This window comes from Ovis canadensis, chromosome X, assembly GCF_042477335.2.
Source record: "Ovis canadensis isolate MfBH-ARS-UI-01 breed Bighorn chromosome X, ARS-UI_OviCan_v2, whole genome shotgun sequence".
In the NCBI taxonomy this organism is placed as follows: Eukaryota; Metazoa; Chordata; class Mammalia; order Artiodactyla; family Bovidae; genus Ovis; species Ovis canadensis.
Genome location: NC_091727.1, coordinates 20,833,164 through 20,849,998, shown reverse-complemented (window position 1 = coordinate 20,849,998; position 16,835 = coordinate 20,833,164). Strand labels below are relative to the sequence as shown.

Genomic DNA, 16,835 nt, shown 5'->3' with positions numbered 1-16,835 from the left:
CAACCCACTCTAGTATTCTGGCCTGGAGAATTCCATGAACAGAGGAGCCTGGCAGGCTACATACACTCCAGGGGGTTGCAAAGAGTCAGACACAACTGAGCACAGGAAACCAAAAAATTCATGTGACTCAATTTATTGCAATATTCGCTGTATTCCTATGATCTAGAACCAAACCCACATTATCTCCAAGGTATGTCTGTATTTGTAGTAAAATGTAACACTCCTTAGGAACATCTATTACAGGCACCATTACTTCCGGGGGAGGGGTGGTTTTTTTCTTTAATTTATAACAGCATATTAAATATACTTAAAAAATACTCTAGATGTTTATCCATACTCACTGAAAGTATAAGTAAGTTAAAGTCACTCATTCATTTCCTACTCTCTGCAACCCCATGGACTATACAGTCTCTGGAATTCTCCAGGCCAGAATACTGGAGTGGATGGCCTTTCCCTTCTCCAGGGGATCTTCCCAACCCAGGGATTGAACCCAGGTCTCCCACATCGCAGGCAGATTCTTTACCAGCTGAGCCACAAGGGAAGCCCTAATATAAGGAAATTTTATTATTATTATTTGTTATTAAAGTATAGTCGATTTACAATGCTATATTAATTTCAGGTGTACAACATAGTGATTCAGTATTTTTACAGATTATATTACATTTAGAGGAATTATAAAATAATGGCTATATTCTGTCATATTATATCCTTGTAGCTTATTTTATCTCATACATCCTATCCCTATCAGTCCTCCCTCTGACTCCTCTCCCCACTGGTAACCCACTAGTTTGGTCTATGTATCTGAGTTTGTTCTTGCTTTTGTTATATTCATTCATTTTATTTTTTAAATTCCATACATTAAGTGAAAACATGCACTTTCAAGTGACTCTTTCTCTGACTTACTTTATTAAGCACAATACCCTCTAGATCCATTCATATTGCTGCAAATGGCAAAATTTCATTCCTTTTTATGGCCAAGTAATATTCCATCGTGTGTGCATATGTGTGTGTATACTGCAACTTCTTTATCCACTCACCTGTTGATGGACACATAGTTGCTTCCACATCTTGGCTATTGTGAATAATGCTGTTATGAATGCTGGGGTACACATATCTTTCTAATTAGTATTTTCATTTCTTTCAGATATATATCCAAGAGTAAAATTGCTGGGTCATATAATAGTTCTATCAATTTAATTTTTGAGGAATCTTCATATTGTTTTACACAGTGCTGTGCCAATTTACATTCCTACCAAGATTGATATAGGATTCCCCTTTCCCCACATCCTCGCTAATATTTATTATTTGTGGTATTTTTTATAACAGCCATTTTAAAAGGTATAAGGTGATAAATCATTGAGGTTTTGATTTGCATTTCCCTGATGCTTAGTGATGTTGAGCATCCTTTTTCATGAGGTACCATGCACTTTCATTAGCAATTCTTTCAGAATAAAACATCTCAGCACTGAGTTGTTAATCAAAGTGTTGAAAGTGTTAGTTGCTCAGTTGTGTCTGACTCTTTGTGGCCTTATGGACTGCAGCCTGCCTGGCTCCACTGGCCATGCAATTCTCTAGGCAAGAATACTGGAGTGGGTTGCCATTTCCTTCTCCAGGGCTGGTAATAGTAGTATCCTAAAGCAGATCTTTAGCCTAGGTCGCTTCCCTCATAGCTCAGTCGGTAAAGAATCTGCCTGCAATGCAGGAGACGTGGGTTTGATTCCTGGGTCAGGAAGATCCCCTGGAGAAGGAAATGGCAATCCACTTCAGTGTTCTTGCCTGGAAAATCCCATGGACAGAGGGGCTACCAAACAAACGATACACACACACTCCTACAGAGGTCAAGAGAACTCAATAACCACAGCCCACCTTATCACACACTAAAGAAAGTAGGTCTGATGGAGAGGACATCCACCTGTTTGCAAGGATTCCCAGGATTCCTCTCATGTCACATCTACCTCTGGTAGAAAGGGAAGGTAAACACATTATGTTTCAGAACCAGTTAGGAATTCATTCAAACTCTGCTTCTTGCACTTAATGTTTATTCATTCTTCAAAATATTTATTGAACACTTGCTGGATAAACATTTGGATATATAGGGAAAAGTGACTAAGCTTCTAAAAAAAAGTTTCTTCATCTGTAAAACAGGGATAATTCCAACCTTTCAGGGTTAGGTTAAGCATAAGATGATGCAGGAAAAGCACCTAGCACAGGACATGGTATATAGCACACAGTCAATAAATATTATCTATAAACAGTTCTGCCTCTGAAGATTACCAACAGAATTAAACTTCCACCTTAATTAAAAAAAACTGACATTTATCATGCACCCACTATATACTAGGCATTGTTTTAAGCATACCACAACCCTATGAGGTGCATAATGTTTTCACCCCTATTTAACAAAAATGAGAAAATCTGGCAAGTTACTTAAACTCTCCCTCACTAAGATCACATAGCTAGGAAGTAATGGAGCCTCAATATAACTAAGCCAGGCATCTGATTTCAAAGTACTCTTTATTATATATACTAAGTTATGCCAATTTTTAAAAGGTAGAAAATTCAGGCAACTTTAAAAAAGATAAAACAAAAACGATAATTATGTATAAACTTGAACTCTGTTCTTCATTCACGAAAGTATAAGTCCAATCCTGCTGCTACTGCTAAGTCACTTCCATCATGTCCAACTCTGTGTGACCCCACAGACGGCAGCCCACCAGGCTCCGCCGTCCCTGGGATCCTCCAGGCAAGAACACTGGAGTGGGTTGCCATTTCCTTCTCCAATGCATGAAAGTGAAAAGTGAAAGTGAAGTTGCTCAGTCGTGTCTGACTCTTAGCGACCCCATGGACTGCAGCCTACCAGGCTCCTCTGTCCATGGGATTTTCCAGGCAAGAGTATTGGAGTGGGGTGCCATTGCCTTTTCTGAATCCAGTAGGCAGAAAAAAGAGTTAATGTTCAACCTAATTATAGCTACACATCTTTTTTTTTAATTAATTAATTTATTTTAATTGGAGGCTAATTACTTTACAATATTGTAGTGGTTTCTGCCATACATTGACATGAATCAGCCATGGGTGTACATGTGCCCCCCATCCTGAATCCCCCACTCCACCTCCCTCTCCATCCCATCCCTCAGGGTCATCCCAGTGCACAAGCCCTGAGCACCCTCTCTCATGCATCAAACCTGGACTGGCAATCTATTTCACATATGGTAATACACATATTTCAATTCTATTCTCTCAAATCATCCTACCCTCGCCTTCTCCCACAGAGTCCAGAAGTCTGTTCTTTACATCTGTGTCTCTTTTGCTGTCTTGCATATGGGGTCATTGTTACCATCTTCCTAAATTCCATATATATGCATTAATATACTGTATTGGTGCTTTTCTTTCTCACTTACTTCACTCTGTATAATAGGCTCCAGTTTCATCCACCTCATTCTTTTCAATAGCTGAGTAATATTCCATTGTGTATATGTACCACAGCTTTCTTATCCATTTGTCTGCCAATGGACACCTAGGTTTCTTCCATGTCCTAGCTATTGACAGCTGCACATCTTTGTTGAGCTGCTTAACTTTTCTGTAACTTACGAGGGAAAAGGGTGTTAACAACTGTCCTTTATTTCACTTTTCAGTATTACTACTACTAATAGATGTGAAATACATGAGACTTTCCTAACACATGCCAATGAGGGGAAGAACCAAGCTGTACTACAGGATGTTTGCAAAAATATACCAAAAAAGTAAAAAACCATGATTCCAACCAATCATGCTAAATTCTAACTAAAAATATAACTCATTCCTAGCTTGAATATTTTCAGTATAGAAATGGCTCCTGGCAAAGTATGATACTTGAAAATACCGCATCCTCTAAGGTCAAACAATTTCTTTCCAATCTTGATTACATTATTAGATTGATCAGCAAGCCCTTTCTTCACAGGTCAAAAGTAAAGTTCAGTGGGAACCTACTCAAATTGATCACAAACATCAAATAAATGGAATCTGAGTTAAGTTTTTATCATAAATAGACTTAAAACATTATATCCAGGGACAGATTAGAAAGACAAATTCAATTCAGTTACTCAGTTGTGTACAACTCTTTAAGACCCCATGGACTGCAGCACGCCAGGCTTCCCTGTCCATTACCAACTTCCAGAGCTTGCTCAAACTCACGTCTCATCAAGTGGGTGATGCCATCCAGTCATCTAATCCTCTGTCATCCCCTTCTCCTCCTGCCTTCAATCTTTCCCAGGATCAGGGTCTTTTCCAATGAAGAGTCAGTTCTTCGCATCAGTTGGCCAAAGTATTGGAGTTTCAGCTTCAACATCAGTCCTTCAATGAATATTCGTGACTGATTTCCTTTAGGATTGACTGGTTGGATCTCCTTGCTATCCAAGGGACTCTCAAGAGTCTTCTCCAGTACCACAGTTGAAAAGCATCAATTCTTCAGTTTTCAGCTTTCTCTATAGTCCAACTCTCACATCCATACATGATGACTGGAAAAATCATAGCTTTGACTAGATGGACCTTTGTTGGCAAAGTAATGTCTCTGCTTTTTAATATGCTGTCTAAGCTGGTCATAGCTTTTCTTCCAAGGAGCAAGCTTGGAGAAGAAGCAAGCTTCCAAGGAACAAGCTTGGAAGAAGTTTCTTGCAAGGAGCAACCAAAGAGAAAGACAAATTATCTAGCTTTAAATATTCCACAGAAATAAGCTTCTCTCTGCTTTGACAAACCAACATCCCAATGAAAGCCTCTAGAAGGGAGTAGCCTTCTAGATAAGGAAAGCTGCCATTAATTTAATGTAAAGCTGGTGCCAACAGAGACTGTCGCAAAACTCACAATAACACCAATACAGAGGGAAATGGGGAAGAAGCACCTAGCCTTGCCATCCATGTGTTGGCTTCCACCAAACTGAACTTGGTTTTTCCATATAGGCTCGGGAAAGCAGGGAGGAAAACTAGAAACTGGACTGTAATGTCTATTTTGAGCACCAGCAATTCTGCAACACTTTCTCTTGTTTTATACATTTTAAAAGCTTAGTAGCTTGTTTGCATAGTCAAAATATAAGTGAATTACACAAAATTAAAATATGAATTTTCTGCTCAGTCAAGTGGAAAAAAACCCACAAGTCCCCAGAACTATCAAACATTTTGAAAATAATATGGATAGTTGGGGGAAAATGTATATGAAATAAACTCCCACATACACATATAAAACATACCAAAATTATAATGAGACTTCACCTAATGTTGAAATTACTCATTCAGCATAATTATTTAAAACCAGTTTTTAAAAGGTTTTTAATTAATAAATTTAGTACATGTCTAAGACCACCTGACCTGCCTCTTGAGAAACCTGTATGCAGGTCAGGAAGCAATAGTCAGAACTGGACATGGAACAACAGACTGGTTCCAAATAGGAAAAGGAGTACATCAAGGCTGTATACTGTCACCCTGCTTATTTAACTTATATGCAGAGTACATCATGAGAAAAGCTGGACTGGAAGAAACACAAGCTGGAATCAAGATTGCCGGGAGAAATATCAATAACCTCTGATATGCAGATGACACCACCCTTATGGCAGAAAGTGAAGAGGAGCTAAAAAGCCTCTTGATGAAAGTTAAAGAGGAGAGTGAAAAAGTTGGCTTAAAGCTCAACACTCAGAAAACGAAGATCATGGCATCCGGTCCTATCATTTCATGGCAAATAGATGGGGAAACAGTGGAAACAGTGTCAGATTTTACTTTGGGGGGCTCCAAAATCACTGCAGATGGTGATTGCAGCCATGAAATTAAAAGACGCTTACTCCTTGGAAGGAAAGTTATGACCAACCTAGACAGCATATTAATAAGCAGAGACATTATTTGGCCAACAAAGGTCCGTCTAGTCCAGGCTATGGTTTTCCAGTTGCCATGTATGGATGTGAGAGTTGGACTATAAAGAAAGCTGAGCACCGAAGAATTGATGCTTTTGAACTGTGATGTTGGAGAAGACTCTTGAGAGTCCCTTGGACTGCAAGGAGATCCAACCAGTCCATTCTGAAGGAAATCAGTTCTGAGTGTTCATTGGAAGGACTGATGCTGAAACTCCAATACTTTGGCCACCTCATGCAAAGAGTTGACTCATTGGGAAAGACCCTGATGCTGGGAGGGATTTTGGCAGGAGGAGAAGGGGACAACAGAGGATGAGATGGCTGGATGGCATCACCGACTCGATAGACATGAGTTTAGGTGAACTCCAGGAGTTGGTGATGGACAGAGAGGCCTGGCATGCTGCAATTCATGGGGTCGCAAAGAGTCAGACATGACTGAGCGACCAAACTGAACTGAACATCTTGCTAAAAAACAGATTCTTTGGTTATCTTTGGTAAACAAGTTGGAAAAAAGTAAAATTCAGGATCTAAGTCTGCCTTCTATTGATTTTTTGTAGATATTACTTCAGAAACGATGTTCCTAGCCCATTTTAAAAATAGCAGATATAGCTAAAACAATATAAGTAGTTCAAACACACAAAAGGATACTGGTTAACACTTTAAAAGCAAGTAACAAATTTTCCTCTTCTCTATCATCTTATTAGAAGATGATCCAACCTACCTAATAAGACTAATTTCCAAGAACATTAACATTATATAAATAGAAAACAGACAAGTATATTACATTTGATATTGATTATGCAACAATGTTTTTACTGTGGCAAACTAGGATACATTAATGTCATTGTGAGTTTTGGTTTATTTAATAAATCTTGGTTTTTAAAACAATTTTATGTTGTGACTAATTATTCAACAGATGAATGCAGAAAACTAAAACAGCAGTTATTGTACTTTAGTAACATTTAAAATTCAATGAATTTATGCAAATACCCACAACACTTTCTTTCCTGAAATTGCAAGAGTAAGATTAAGATAATGAAAACTATTACAATTAATGATTGTAATTTAAATTGAAATTGAACAAGAAATTAAATACATCTTTCCAGTTAAAAAAAATTCTAGCCTGTTTAATGGTTATTTGTAATTCAAATCAGGGCACAATTGCAATCCTTGCTTTTCAGTACTAACTAGGACATTGAAGCCTGAAGGTGTTGTTTTATTAAGAGTTAACAGGCAAAGTTATGTTAAAGTTTTAAAAATTTCACTTATTCTGACTTATGCTTTAACAATTCTAAATCTGGGTGGAGGGACACATTTCATTAGAAAAATCTCTGTAACTTGCCTACTAGTGATTATCCAGTAGCATGTAATTCACAAAGTCCACGAGGCACTTGTATTCAACAAGTAATGCTTTACAGTAACTTCCTACATAGATTCTTAATGAACACTCTTCAAAAAAAATTAGTCCAAATAAATTTATATTTGGCTTGCTGCTATGTCACTTCAGTCGTGTCCGACTCTGTGCGACCCCATAGACGGAAGCCCACCAGGCTCCCCCGTCCCTGGGACTCTCCAGGCAAGAACACTGGAGTGGGTTGCCATTTCCTTCTCCAATGCATGAAAGTGAAAAATGAAAGTGAAGCCACTCAGTCATATCCAACTCCCAGCGACCCCATGGACTGCAGCCTACCAGGCTCCTCTGTCCATGGGATTTTCCAGGCAAGAGTACTAAAATTCATTTTTCAAAATCAAAGTGAGAGATGAAAAAATATAGAGAAATGCTAAACTTAAGATGCAAATATAAATATCTTAATTTTATTCCTATTAATAAAAATGTAAATTCAATATTAAAGATAATAGAGAAGATAACGGTTTCCATTAAGCTAAAGGGCTTTTTTTCATTTTATCCTCCAAATTAACAAATAAAGGGCATTTTCTTCTCACAACAGAAAAATAAATTTTAATTTCTTATATGAACTTTTTAAAAAAATTTTAAGAGGACAAATTTAAGGCATTTTTTTTCAATTTCATTCTATCAACATTCCAAAATATATAGTTCCTTTAGAAACACCAAAATGAAGAAACAATTAGAAAATTTGTATGAAAGAAAAAAAATGCTTAAGAAAAAGGGTATGTTTTCATTTTTTAAGCAGAAATTTGCCTACTGTGTTGGCCTATTAAATGATTATCAGCAAATAATATTTAGAGCATAAAGACAGAAGTGTTACAGATTCACTGAAATTATTAATTCTTAACAAAATAAATCTAAATATGATTTGGAACACTGAATTGACCAGACAGCAACACAACTATGAAAAATAGACAAAGCAACTCTATTTCCACTGTATTCTGGCACACAGTATACACTTTGTCTCTGAAGTATCCATTAGAGCGTTGTATTAATAAGAGCCTTTACGTCAAATGCCATTTAGGAAAGCAGATTTGCCCACAGACCAGTAATCTGTGAATAAATTTATTTATTCGTTTACTCAGCAAATATTTCCTGAGTGCCTACTTTTCACCAGATATTTTCTTATGCATTATAATGCAAAAAGATGGGTTCCCTGCCCTCAGCAAATAACCACACAAATCAAGGTAAAAATGGCAAATGGAACAAAGAAGATATACAAGGCAATAAGATAACGTGTAACTGAGGATCTGGTGTGATCTGGGGATTCAGGAAGGCTTTTCTAAGGTAGAGGATGGGAGGCCTGAGATCTGAAAGATGAGCAGGACTGAACTGGGTGAAGAAAAAGTGCAAAGGCTCAAGGGCAGGGTAAACAGAACTGAAAGAAGGCCAGTGGAGCTGGCTGTTTACCAGCTAGCTGGTGCTAGCAATGAGGTTTACCGCATAGGCAACAGCCAAACTTTCAAGGGTCTTATAGGCCATTTTTAAGGACCTTTTCCTCAAAACAGTGAGAAATCATTAAATTTTTTAAATTGAGGGGGGTGAGTGAGAAGTGAAAGGGTAGGATCAGAAGAGAATCATTCTTAAGTTCATTCTGACTACAGTTTTATGAATACAACAAAGATGCTATAATTATCATGACCTTGACTGAAATTTTATTTTGACCCTTGAAATAGGAGAGAAAGAAGCAGAGTACATAAATTTTAAGTTTTCTAAACCCAACCACCACTTCCCAAACTTTTCCACTGATGTATCCATAATTGCTAAATGGAGTACACTCATAACCCTGGGAGGTCTGGGAAATGCAGCTTTAAACAGCCTGCTGCAAGCTTAAGATTCCTGTTAAGATTCCTGTTAAGCCTCTGGTCTCATCTTTAAAATCCTGCCAATTTTGCTTTCTATAGCATGAATATAATATCTGTTTGTTTTAATGTAAAAATAATGTTCTAAAATACTTAGCAAAAATCAACTCTTTGGCTTCTTTTGATCATTTGGCTTCCACAATCACAGAAATGTACCATTTGGGGGAGCACAGGCCTACGCTATGTATGAAAACTGAATTCACTCACTGAATGCTAAGACTACACTGGCTGTTCTTCAGCCAGACACTAAACTATGACAAACTTATAAAACTTATAAAACATAAACAAAAGATTCCATTATTTTTTTCCAAGTTACTTACCCTCCCTCGCCCCCACCTTTAAATCAGTACAGATGATCCATCCTTCTAGGACTCTTTGTAGAAGTTAATACTTCAGTTTTCACAATAAACCTTAAATGTGAAGGAAGTCACAGAGAAAGCTAAAAGTAGTCCTAATCAGAGGTCACTCTGCTATAAATGAAAATGATAGTTTATCATTGTTTTAAGAACAATGTCAACATTTAAAAGCCTATCTTCATTCTTCATGTAAGAATTTGGATCAGTAAATTTCTAAATATTCAACAACATAATGTTAATGATGTAATTAATCTTCAAAATAACTCATTTTAACATTATTTCCAAATTATTCCTGAGAAACAGATTTGAAACAGCTGTACCAATTCAATACACATTCTTTGTGGGCTTATTTTTGGCAGCCAAAGTTTTATAATGTGGTATTTATTTAAACTCAGGACACGATGAGAGTTTTATTGTCTTTGTGAAATGCAGATTTGTTCTTGTACTTTTGTGCCACCTACTCATGCTCCTCCCTCACTTTCCCTCTACTGCCCACCTTTCTCCTTCAACCAGACAAACCCAGACACAACCCCTCTGGTTAATCACCCTGTCTCAACTCTACAGCCTTCTGATGCGCTTCTACATTTAGAATACATCCCTCTTAGAATATACCTTAATTAAATAAACTGCTTAAACCCCAGCGAAAACCCCAGCTACCTCATGGCTTCTTTCCTGACTTACTAAAATCATCGTCTTCTCTTTCCACTCGTGCTTGTATACACATTCAAACTCTTAAAATTTACCCAATGTACAAATTGGGACCTATCTCTGTCTTGGCAAAGAATTGTCAATGTCACTGCCATCCCTTACAGAGACTAATTTCTTCAAAGCAGGGAATTATTTAAATCCATCCATTAAAGAAGCTTCCATGCTGAAATACTGAGTAAATAATATGTAAGGACTAGAATATATCTACATAAATATACTATTTTTCCTACTGTGCACTAGGAGTGTTACCTTAAGGAGCAAATGTTAATGACACTATAAATAAAATGTTTCTTGTGAACTCAACTCTATATATCAAAAAGGTAAATTTCCTCTTTGTATAAAATGACAAGAATTTCTGTTCCAAAAATGCCAAATCCAAAGCAGGTAACTGTTGGTTACTACCTAGTCACATTGCAATTGGGGAAAAAAATTAATTTTTCAAATAGAGGTGATAGCACCAGTTTGGTCATTTAACATATTTTTTCCCCTTATGGTGTATACTTTTCAAATTCCTGCCAGAAAATTATTTCTGATCTCTCTCTCAAGACAGTTAACTCAAAATTTTGACATTTTCCTGATTAAGATAAATTTCAACTTCAGGTCTTGTCCTATGAGGGGGGAAAGAAATTACTAAAGAGCATTCTACCTGTCGAAACTGCTTTCTGTTACCAGGCACATTTTCCTTTAGAGCATTTACACTCTTATACTAAATAGAGCTTATTTTATCACTGCATTTTCCTCTTTTTTAGAGCTGTATACAAAACATTGGCTTTATCTATTTTTCAAGACCTAAAATAATGTATTTCATTTTCTATCCTCAAGAAGGCTGAGTCATCAGACAGAAATTAGAAGTCAGTGAATGCTTCTTAAAGAAAACGGTTTATAGTAAACAGGAAAGACCAGAGCAGTTAATTGTGGGATGGTTTAAGAGACTATCTTAAAAATATAGACTATTTTAGGAATCACAATGACACAAGAGTGGATGAAACTAAGTCACAGAGACCGTAAGAGAAGGTCAGCAAAGTGGGGCCTGTTGGTTGACTCTGAAAACAATAATCCATTTTATTTGATCCAGAAAAGGATTAAAGATCACTGGAAAAATGTCATAAAGGGAGCTGGTCCAGGAAAATAACTTTATCTTAGTCATACGGATATTATGAAAGAATTTCAAAAGTCAGAAAAGGTGTGACAAAAAAACTGGAATCATTGGGTGTGACATGGATAAGGAAAATGAGTAATAAAACTAGTAATAGGGGTCCTAACTTGTTCATGGGTTTTTGTTATATTTCAGAGGGCAAAAAAAGTAGACTCAAGCAACTGCAGATTATGAAATATTTCCAGGCACTGCAAGTGAACAGCCAGGAGCTAAGAAACAATGTACTTTAGAGTAATAGACTGAGCAAAAATTAGAAACAGTTACTGTACTGACCTACTTTTGTACCTTTTTCCAATAACTGCTTTGTTTTTATTTACTGTAAAAAGGGATTTGGTTTTAAAATTTTGTCAAAATTACAAGAGGACTGAATGCAATTTCCAACTGAAAAAGGTTAGTTTCAAACACTGAGTATTTGATTTTCTCAAAAAAAAAAACATATATATTTTAGAGACAACAAAAGCATTTTTATTGCCATACTTATCACAAATCCCCTACATAATTTATTTCCCCCCTGTGGATGTACATTTATTTATTTATTTATTTTTACTTTATTTTGCTTTACAATACTGTATTGAGAGATGATATGGGGTGGGAGGTGGGAGGTGGGTTCAGGATTGGGAACTCATGAACACCCGTGGCTGATTCATGTCAAAAAATATTTTTATAAAATTCATTTTTTTAAATTAATTTTGAAGGCTATGAGACATTTCCAGATTGTGTGAAGTACTATCAGGATAATATGGGACATAAATGCTTATTTTACTGACTCATGAGGAGTTCATATATTTACTGGAACTAACACTGACACTGTCTCATACCAAATTTTTATTGTCAGCGAAAATGCAATGAGTATTGGATTTTACAAATAGTGAAGTTGGGAGTGAGCAAAAAACATGGAAGTTATTTCCTCATAGCACTCAATTAACATAGATTAATACTTAGGTGTCCTGAAATATATTTTAATAAAAAGAAATAAATCAAAGTGAATTGCAATATATATATATATATGGTCCTTCATAATGAAACTTGAATATATTCTATCAAAGCTTAATAATCTTGTCAGCCAGGAGTTTTTCCTTTCATTTCCCGCTCTGCTGACTGAGTTTCTATAGCACTTCTATAATTGTCTGGAAGCATTAAATACATGGTCATGCTATTTTTATATGCTTAGCGGTTCATTTCCTGTTTAGTGAAGAAAAAAAATAGCCTAGAAAGAACATAAAGCATATACCTTACTAAAGAGAGTTATAACTATCTACAATTGTGACCAGGTGAAACCGTATGTTATATATACGCTTTAAATGTTAAGGATGATGAAACTGTCACATTAGGAGCATGTTTTTAAAGAACTCCTACAATGCTACAGTTGTTTGAAAGTCCTATTCATGCTTTGGTACTGCCTATATAACACTACATACAACACTAAATGAGGTTTAGCCATTCCAAAGCTACAGCTTGAATTGAGTTTTAAACATTAGTGCATCTGAAGAAAGGGTGAAAAGTATTTTTAAAGTGTATTTTATAAAGTTTATTTGGGGAAAAGAGTGGGAGGGATTAATTAAGGCAACAGTGTAAGTTACCTTAATTAATTAGAGGATATGTTCGTTTCATCCAACTACTTTTTTAAACCTTATTTTCCAATAGTATTTGCAATCAAATTTATATGAAGATTATGGGAATTTCAGCAGTAAGCAGTTTGGGACTTGAAATATACAGATACATCAGTGATTCTCTTCCGCTTTAATGTATACAAAGACACGTGAATTCTGGTTTTTCAAATAGTGCTAAAATGTGTCACCAACAGGTAGGAAAATAAATTATTCAACTTAAATATAACAATCACTTAAAATCATAGCAATTGATGTTAGTTCAACCTCAAAGAAGCTGCATTTTAGGCTGGAGAGATTTTTAAAGGACTAGTGTACTGAGAAACTAATGATGTGTGTCAGAATATGTACATCATATGTTCTGTATGCTTCAGCGGACCTAAAGTGTAGAGAGAGGGGAAACCTCAGAAATGTACTGGGAAGGTGGGAGGTGAAGAAGATGGAGTATGCAGCACTCACTACAAGCATCATGGGAATTTGTGAGAGGTAGTCTCTGAAGGTAATCTGACTCCCATGGAGCCAAGAGAGCTTTTCTTTGAGTACTTCAGTAACAAGACTGAAACTAAAGTAATCTTACAGGCAAATTCAAAGCAAGGATTTTAATTAAGCATTCTTGCTTCTTGCATGTACTCTGGCTCTTTCTTCCATGACTGAGAAACAGAGAAGACAGATGTCTGTCTGCATCTGACACTCCAAAGGGTGTTAAAATTGATGGGAATCTAGGAGAGTGGAATTTCAATAGCAAATATGAAAAGAGAAGAAGCTGCAGGAAAAAAAAAAAATGAGCCACTGCAGGACTTTGTCTTAGTCATGGCACCCATAGCACCTTAGCACAATTCACCGAACACAGGGGGGCAGTCGATAAATAATAAATTCGATTTAAGTCAATACACTCATTTGTACTGTGCTTTGCAGTTACAAAGCACTTTCCACATATTAGAAAAGAAAAACGAAGTAAATGAAGAATAAAGGAGCAAGTAAGGGCATAAAAGGAAAGCAAATTGGTAAAGGAAAATCCACAAGAACAAGAGGCGGAAAAGGCTCAGGGAAAAAAGAAAAAAAAATCGAGTTTCCCCCTGTCGTTCTCTATCCCTTCCAATCACCCTATCTTTCGTTCTAAAGTACCTGAAGCTTAGAAAGTCTGAGTGCTAAACAAGCCCTAAGAAGGGGCTCCCCCATCTTCTGAACCGGCATTTTCAAATGATAAGCCTTGGTCCCTGACTAATCTACCCAGAGCTTGTGCCTAAGAATAACCACAGGCAAAGCTCTAACATCTCCCAAGTGTAGCGAGGAATCCTTTTTTTTTTCCATCCCATCCATCCCCCGTCAGCATTCCCCAAATCTTAGGAATCTTGAGGATGGGAGGGGGTGCAGTGGTCGTGAGGAGGGGGTCCTCTACGGGCCCCTTAACTCAGACAACAGAGGGAGATAGTGAGGCAGGAAAGACCAGGGACTAGAGAAAAAGCCCACGTTTGAGATTAGGAAGGCGAATAAATTAAGTATGGTTATTAGAAATTGCAGGGGGGAAAAGGGGAGCGCCTTCAAGATGGAAGAAATGAGGGGGCACCTGAATGTGCATCATCTTACACCTGGGTCGAGCCCCAAGTAAAAAGCCTTAAGATGCAAAGCCTCAAGCGGTCAGAAGAGGAGGCAGAGGATGCGGGGTGAGGGTGGAGGGGGGATGCACAGGAGGGAGCCACAGACACCAGCGAAGATGCTGTCCCGGGGGAAGCATGTTTTCCTCTCCTCCAAAGTAGCGCATCCCTCGAGCATCCTCAGCCCAACCTGGGAAGAGGGTGAGCTCCCCGGATCCAAACCCCTGCGGCCGAGTCCTGACCCCATTATGTGGGCTTAAAAGTTGCCGGGAGAGTTGGCGCAAGAAAAGGCACTTGGCAGGGGCGGCCGCCAAGGGGGTGTCAGGATCCCCAGGAACAAAGAAGCCGGAGGAAGGGGCGACAGTCCCTGGGGCCTCCTCCCTGAGGGGGAAAACCAGGGTCGCTACATCCTCCCGGCCTGAGGGTAGCCAGGAGGCGGAAAGACAGGGATTCCGCCGCCGGGCTTCCAGCTTCCCATCGGGTTGCGCCGGCCACCCCCACGCTCTCCGCGCCCCTCTCCAGCTGGGAAGCCACTGACTGGAGACAATAGGAGACCGGGATCCCGAGCCCCCATCAGTCCCGGCGGTCCCCGGCCGCCCTCGGCGCCCCAAGATCAGCCCCAATGGCGGGCTCGGCCGCGGCGGGCGACCCTTCCCTCCCGCGCGCCGGGACCCCGCGCCCCAGGGCCGCCTCGCCGTCCGCAGAGCGGGCATTACCTTTCATCCAGTCCACGACTTGACTCGGAGACCATTTGCTCACCGGTTCCATGATCAGAGCCATGGGCACGGGGTCGGTTCCGCGCGGGGCGCGGAGCTCAGACACAAAACGAACTCAGCAGCCTGAGCCGCCCTCAGGTGGGGTCCCTCGCTGGTCGCTGCCTCGCTGGACGGGCGGCGCGGAGAAGGCGGCTTTTGTGTATGGAGTCTCGCGGCTGCAATGTCTCGCAGGAAACGGCGGGCAGCAGCGGTGGGAGAGGCGACGGGGAGGGAAAGGCGCCGGGGTCGCGGCTCCGCGCCGGCTCTGCTCGCTCCCCGCTGAGGTGGCGGCTGCAGCCGCGGCTCGGCCACTCCGCTCGGGTCTCGGTCCCTTCGGGGCTTCAGTTCATGGCTTGCACTGCCGAGGGTCGCGCCGCTAAGGCAAGGAGCCGCCGCCGCACTCCCGAAGCCAACTTGCCCGTTCGCCTCGTGCGCGGGAGTGAAGCCCCGGGCACGACCAGCTACCCGACGGAAATGACGAGGGGCCTCCTGCCACCCAAAATATCTCTCCGCAGCCCTCGGGTGCGGGGCGCGCGCGCCACGAGCCCCCCGCCCGCTCGCTGCCGCGCGGTCCCGCCCCCGGGGCCGACGGCAGGAGCGCGATGCGCGTGCGCGTGCGCGCCCGCACGAGGCCCGATCCCGGGGTCTGCCTGTCAGTCAGGCAGGTGCGGGCGGCTTCCAGCGTCGCGTTCCCGCCCTGCGGGCAGCCCCGGGACGGAGGCGGACGAGGAGCGCGTGCGCGGCGGCAGTGGCGGCGGCGGCGGCCTTGGGTCGGTCGGTCAGTCAGTCAGTCAGGTGCCGGGGCGGCGGGAGCGCGGCTCTGAAGGGCCTCTGGGCGGACGCGGCGGCGGTGGCGGGACGCCCTGCCCACCAGTTGAGCGCCCACTGCTGAGGCGGCTGAGGAGGTACCTGTGGCCCCGCCGCCGAGGGGAGGGGATGCCGCTGAGCGCGGGGGTTAGAGCGGGAGCCCGGGCTTTCCTCGCTCCCGCCCTCCCGCTGCTGAGTGGGCTCCCGAGGTGATTCCCGAGCCCCGCGCACGCCCGCGGAGACGGAGGCGTGGAGTGCCGCGGACCGGGACCGGGCCCCGCCGGCCAGAGACGCAGCGATGACGAGGCAGGAGGGCCGGTGCTCGGGACCGTCCCCGTTGCTGCACCGGCCGCGGAAATCAGGCGCCCAGCCTGCAGCCTGCGAGCGCCGGCCGTGGCGATTCCGAGGGAGGTTCGGCCCCACGTGCCTTTTGAAGGGCTCGGTATGGGGTTTTCGGCCAACTCCACCGAGGCTCAGAGCGCCCAGTGCCCATTTTAGGGGATGTCCTTTTGTTTAAAGATATTCTTGTGTAAGAGCTGAAGGGTAACACTGGGCTTGCAAATGAGTGACAAAGTGTGGAAAACGATTCTTCAAAACTCCCATTCTTCAGAAACGTTACGCAGGCTCCTGTGCAATCCTTAGTAAAAAGCTTGCCTAGCGAGGCTCGATTTAAACGACAAATGATTCATCCTAGAATGTTTGGACACAAGCA

At 41.0% G+C, this 16,835-nt stretch overlaps 1 protein-coding gene across 5 annotated transcripts in view; it reads right to left on the bottom strand.

The window, feature by feature from the left end:
• The window catches only part of CNKSR2 (connector enhancer of kinase suppressor of Ras 2), a 286,604-nt gene extending 270,220 nt beyond the window's left edge, over positions 1-16,384 (bottom strand). For 4 of the 5 annotated variants that reach the window (XM_070291441.1, XM_070291442.1, XM_070291443.1 and 1 more), the window contains exon 1: positions 15,278-15,951. In XM_070291441.1, the coding sequence (XP_070147542.1) occupies positions 15,278-15,341 (64 nt within the window). In that variant the 5' untranslated portion in view covers positions 15,342-15,951. Of the gene's footprint in view, positions 1-15,277 lie in introns of all 5 variants that reach the window. The other variant, XM_070291444.1, reaches the window with a different exon arrangement.
• Between the last annotated feature and the right edge of the window lie 451 nt (positions 16,385-16,835).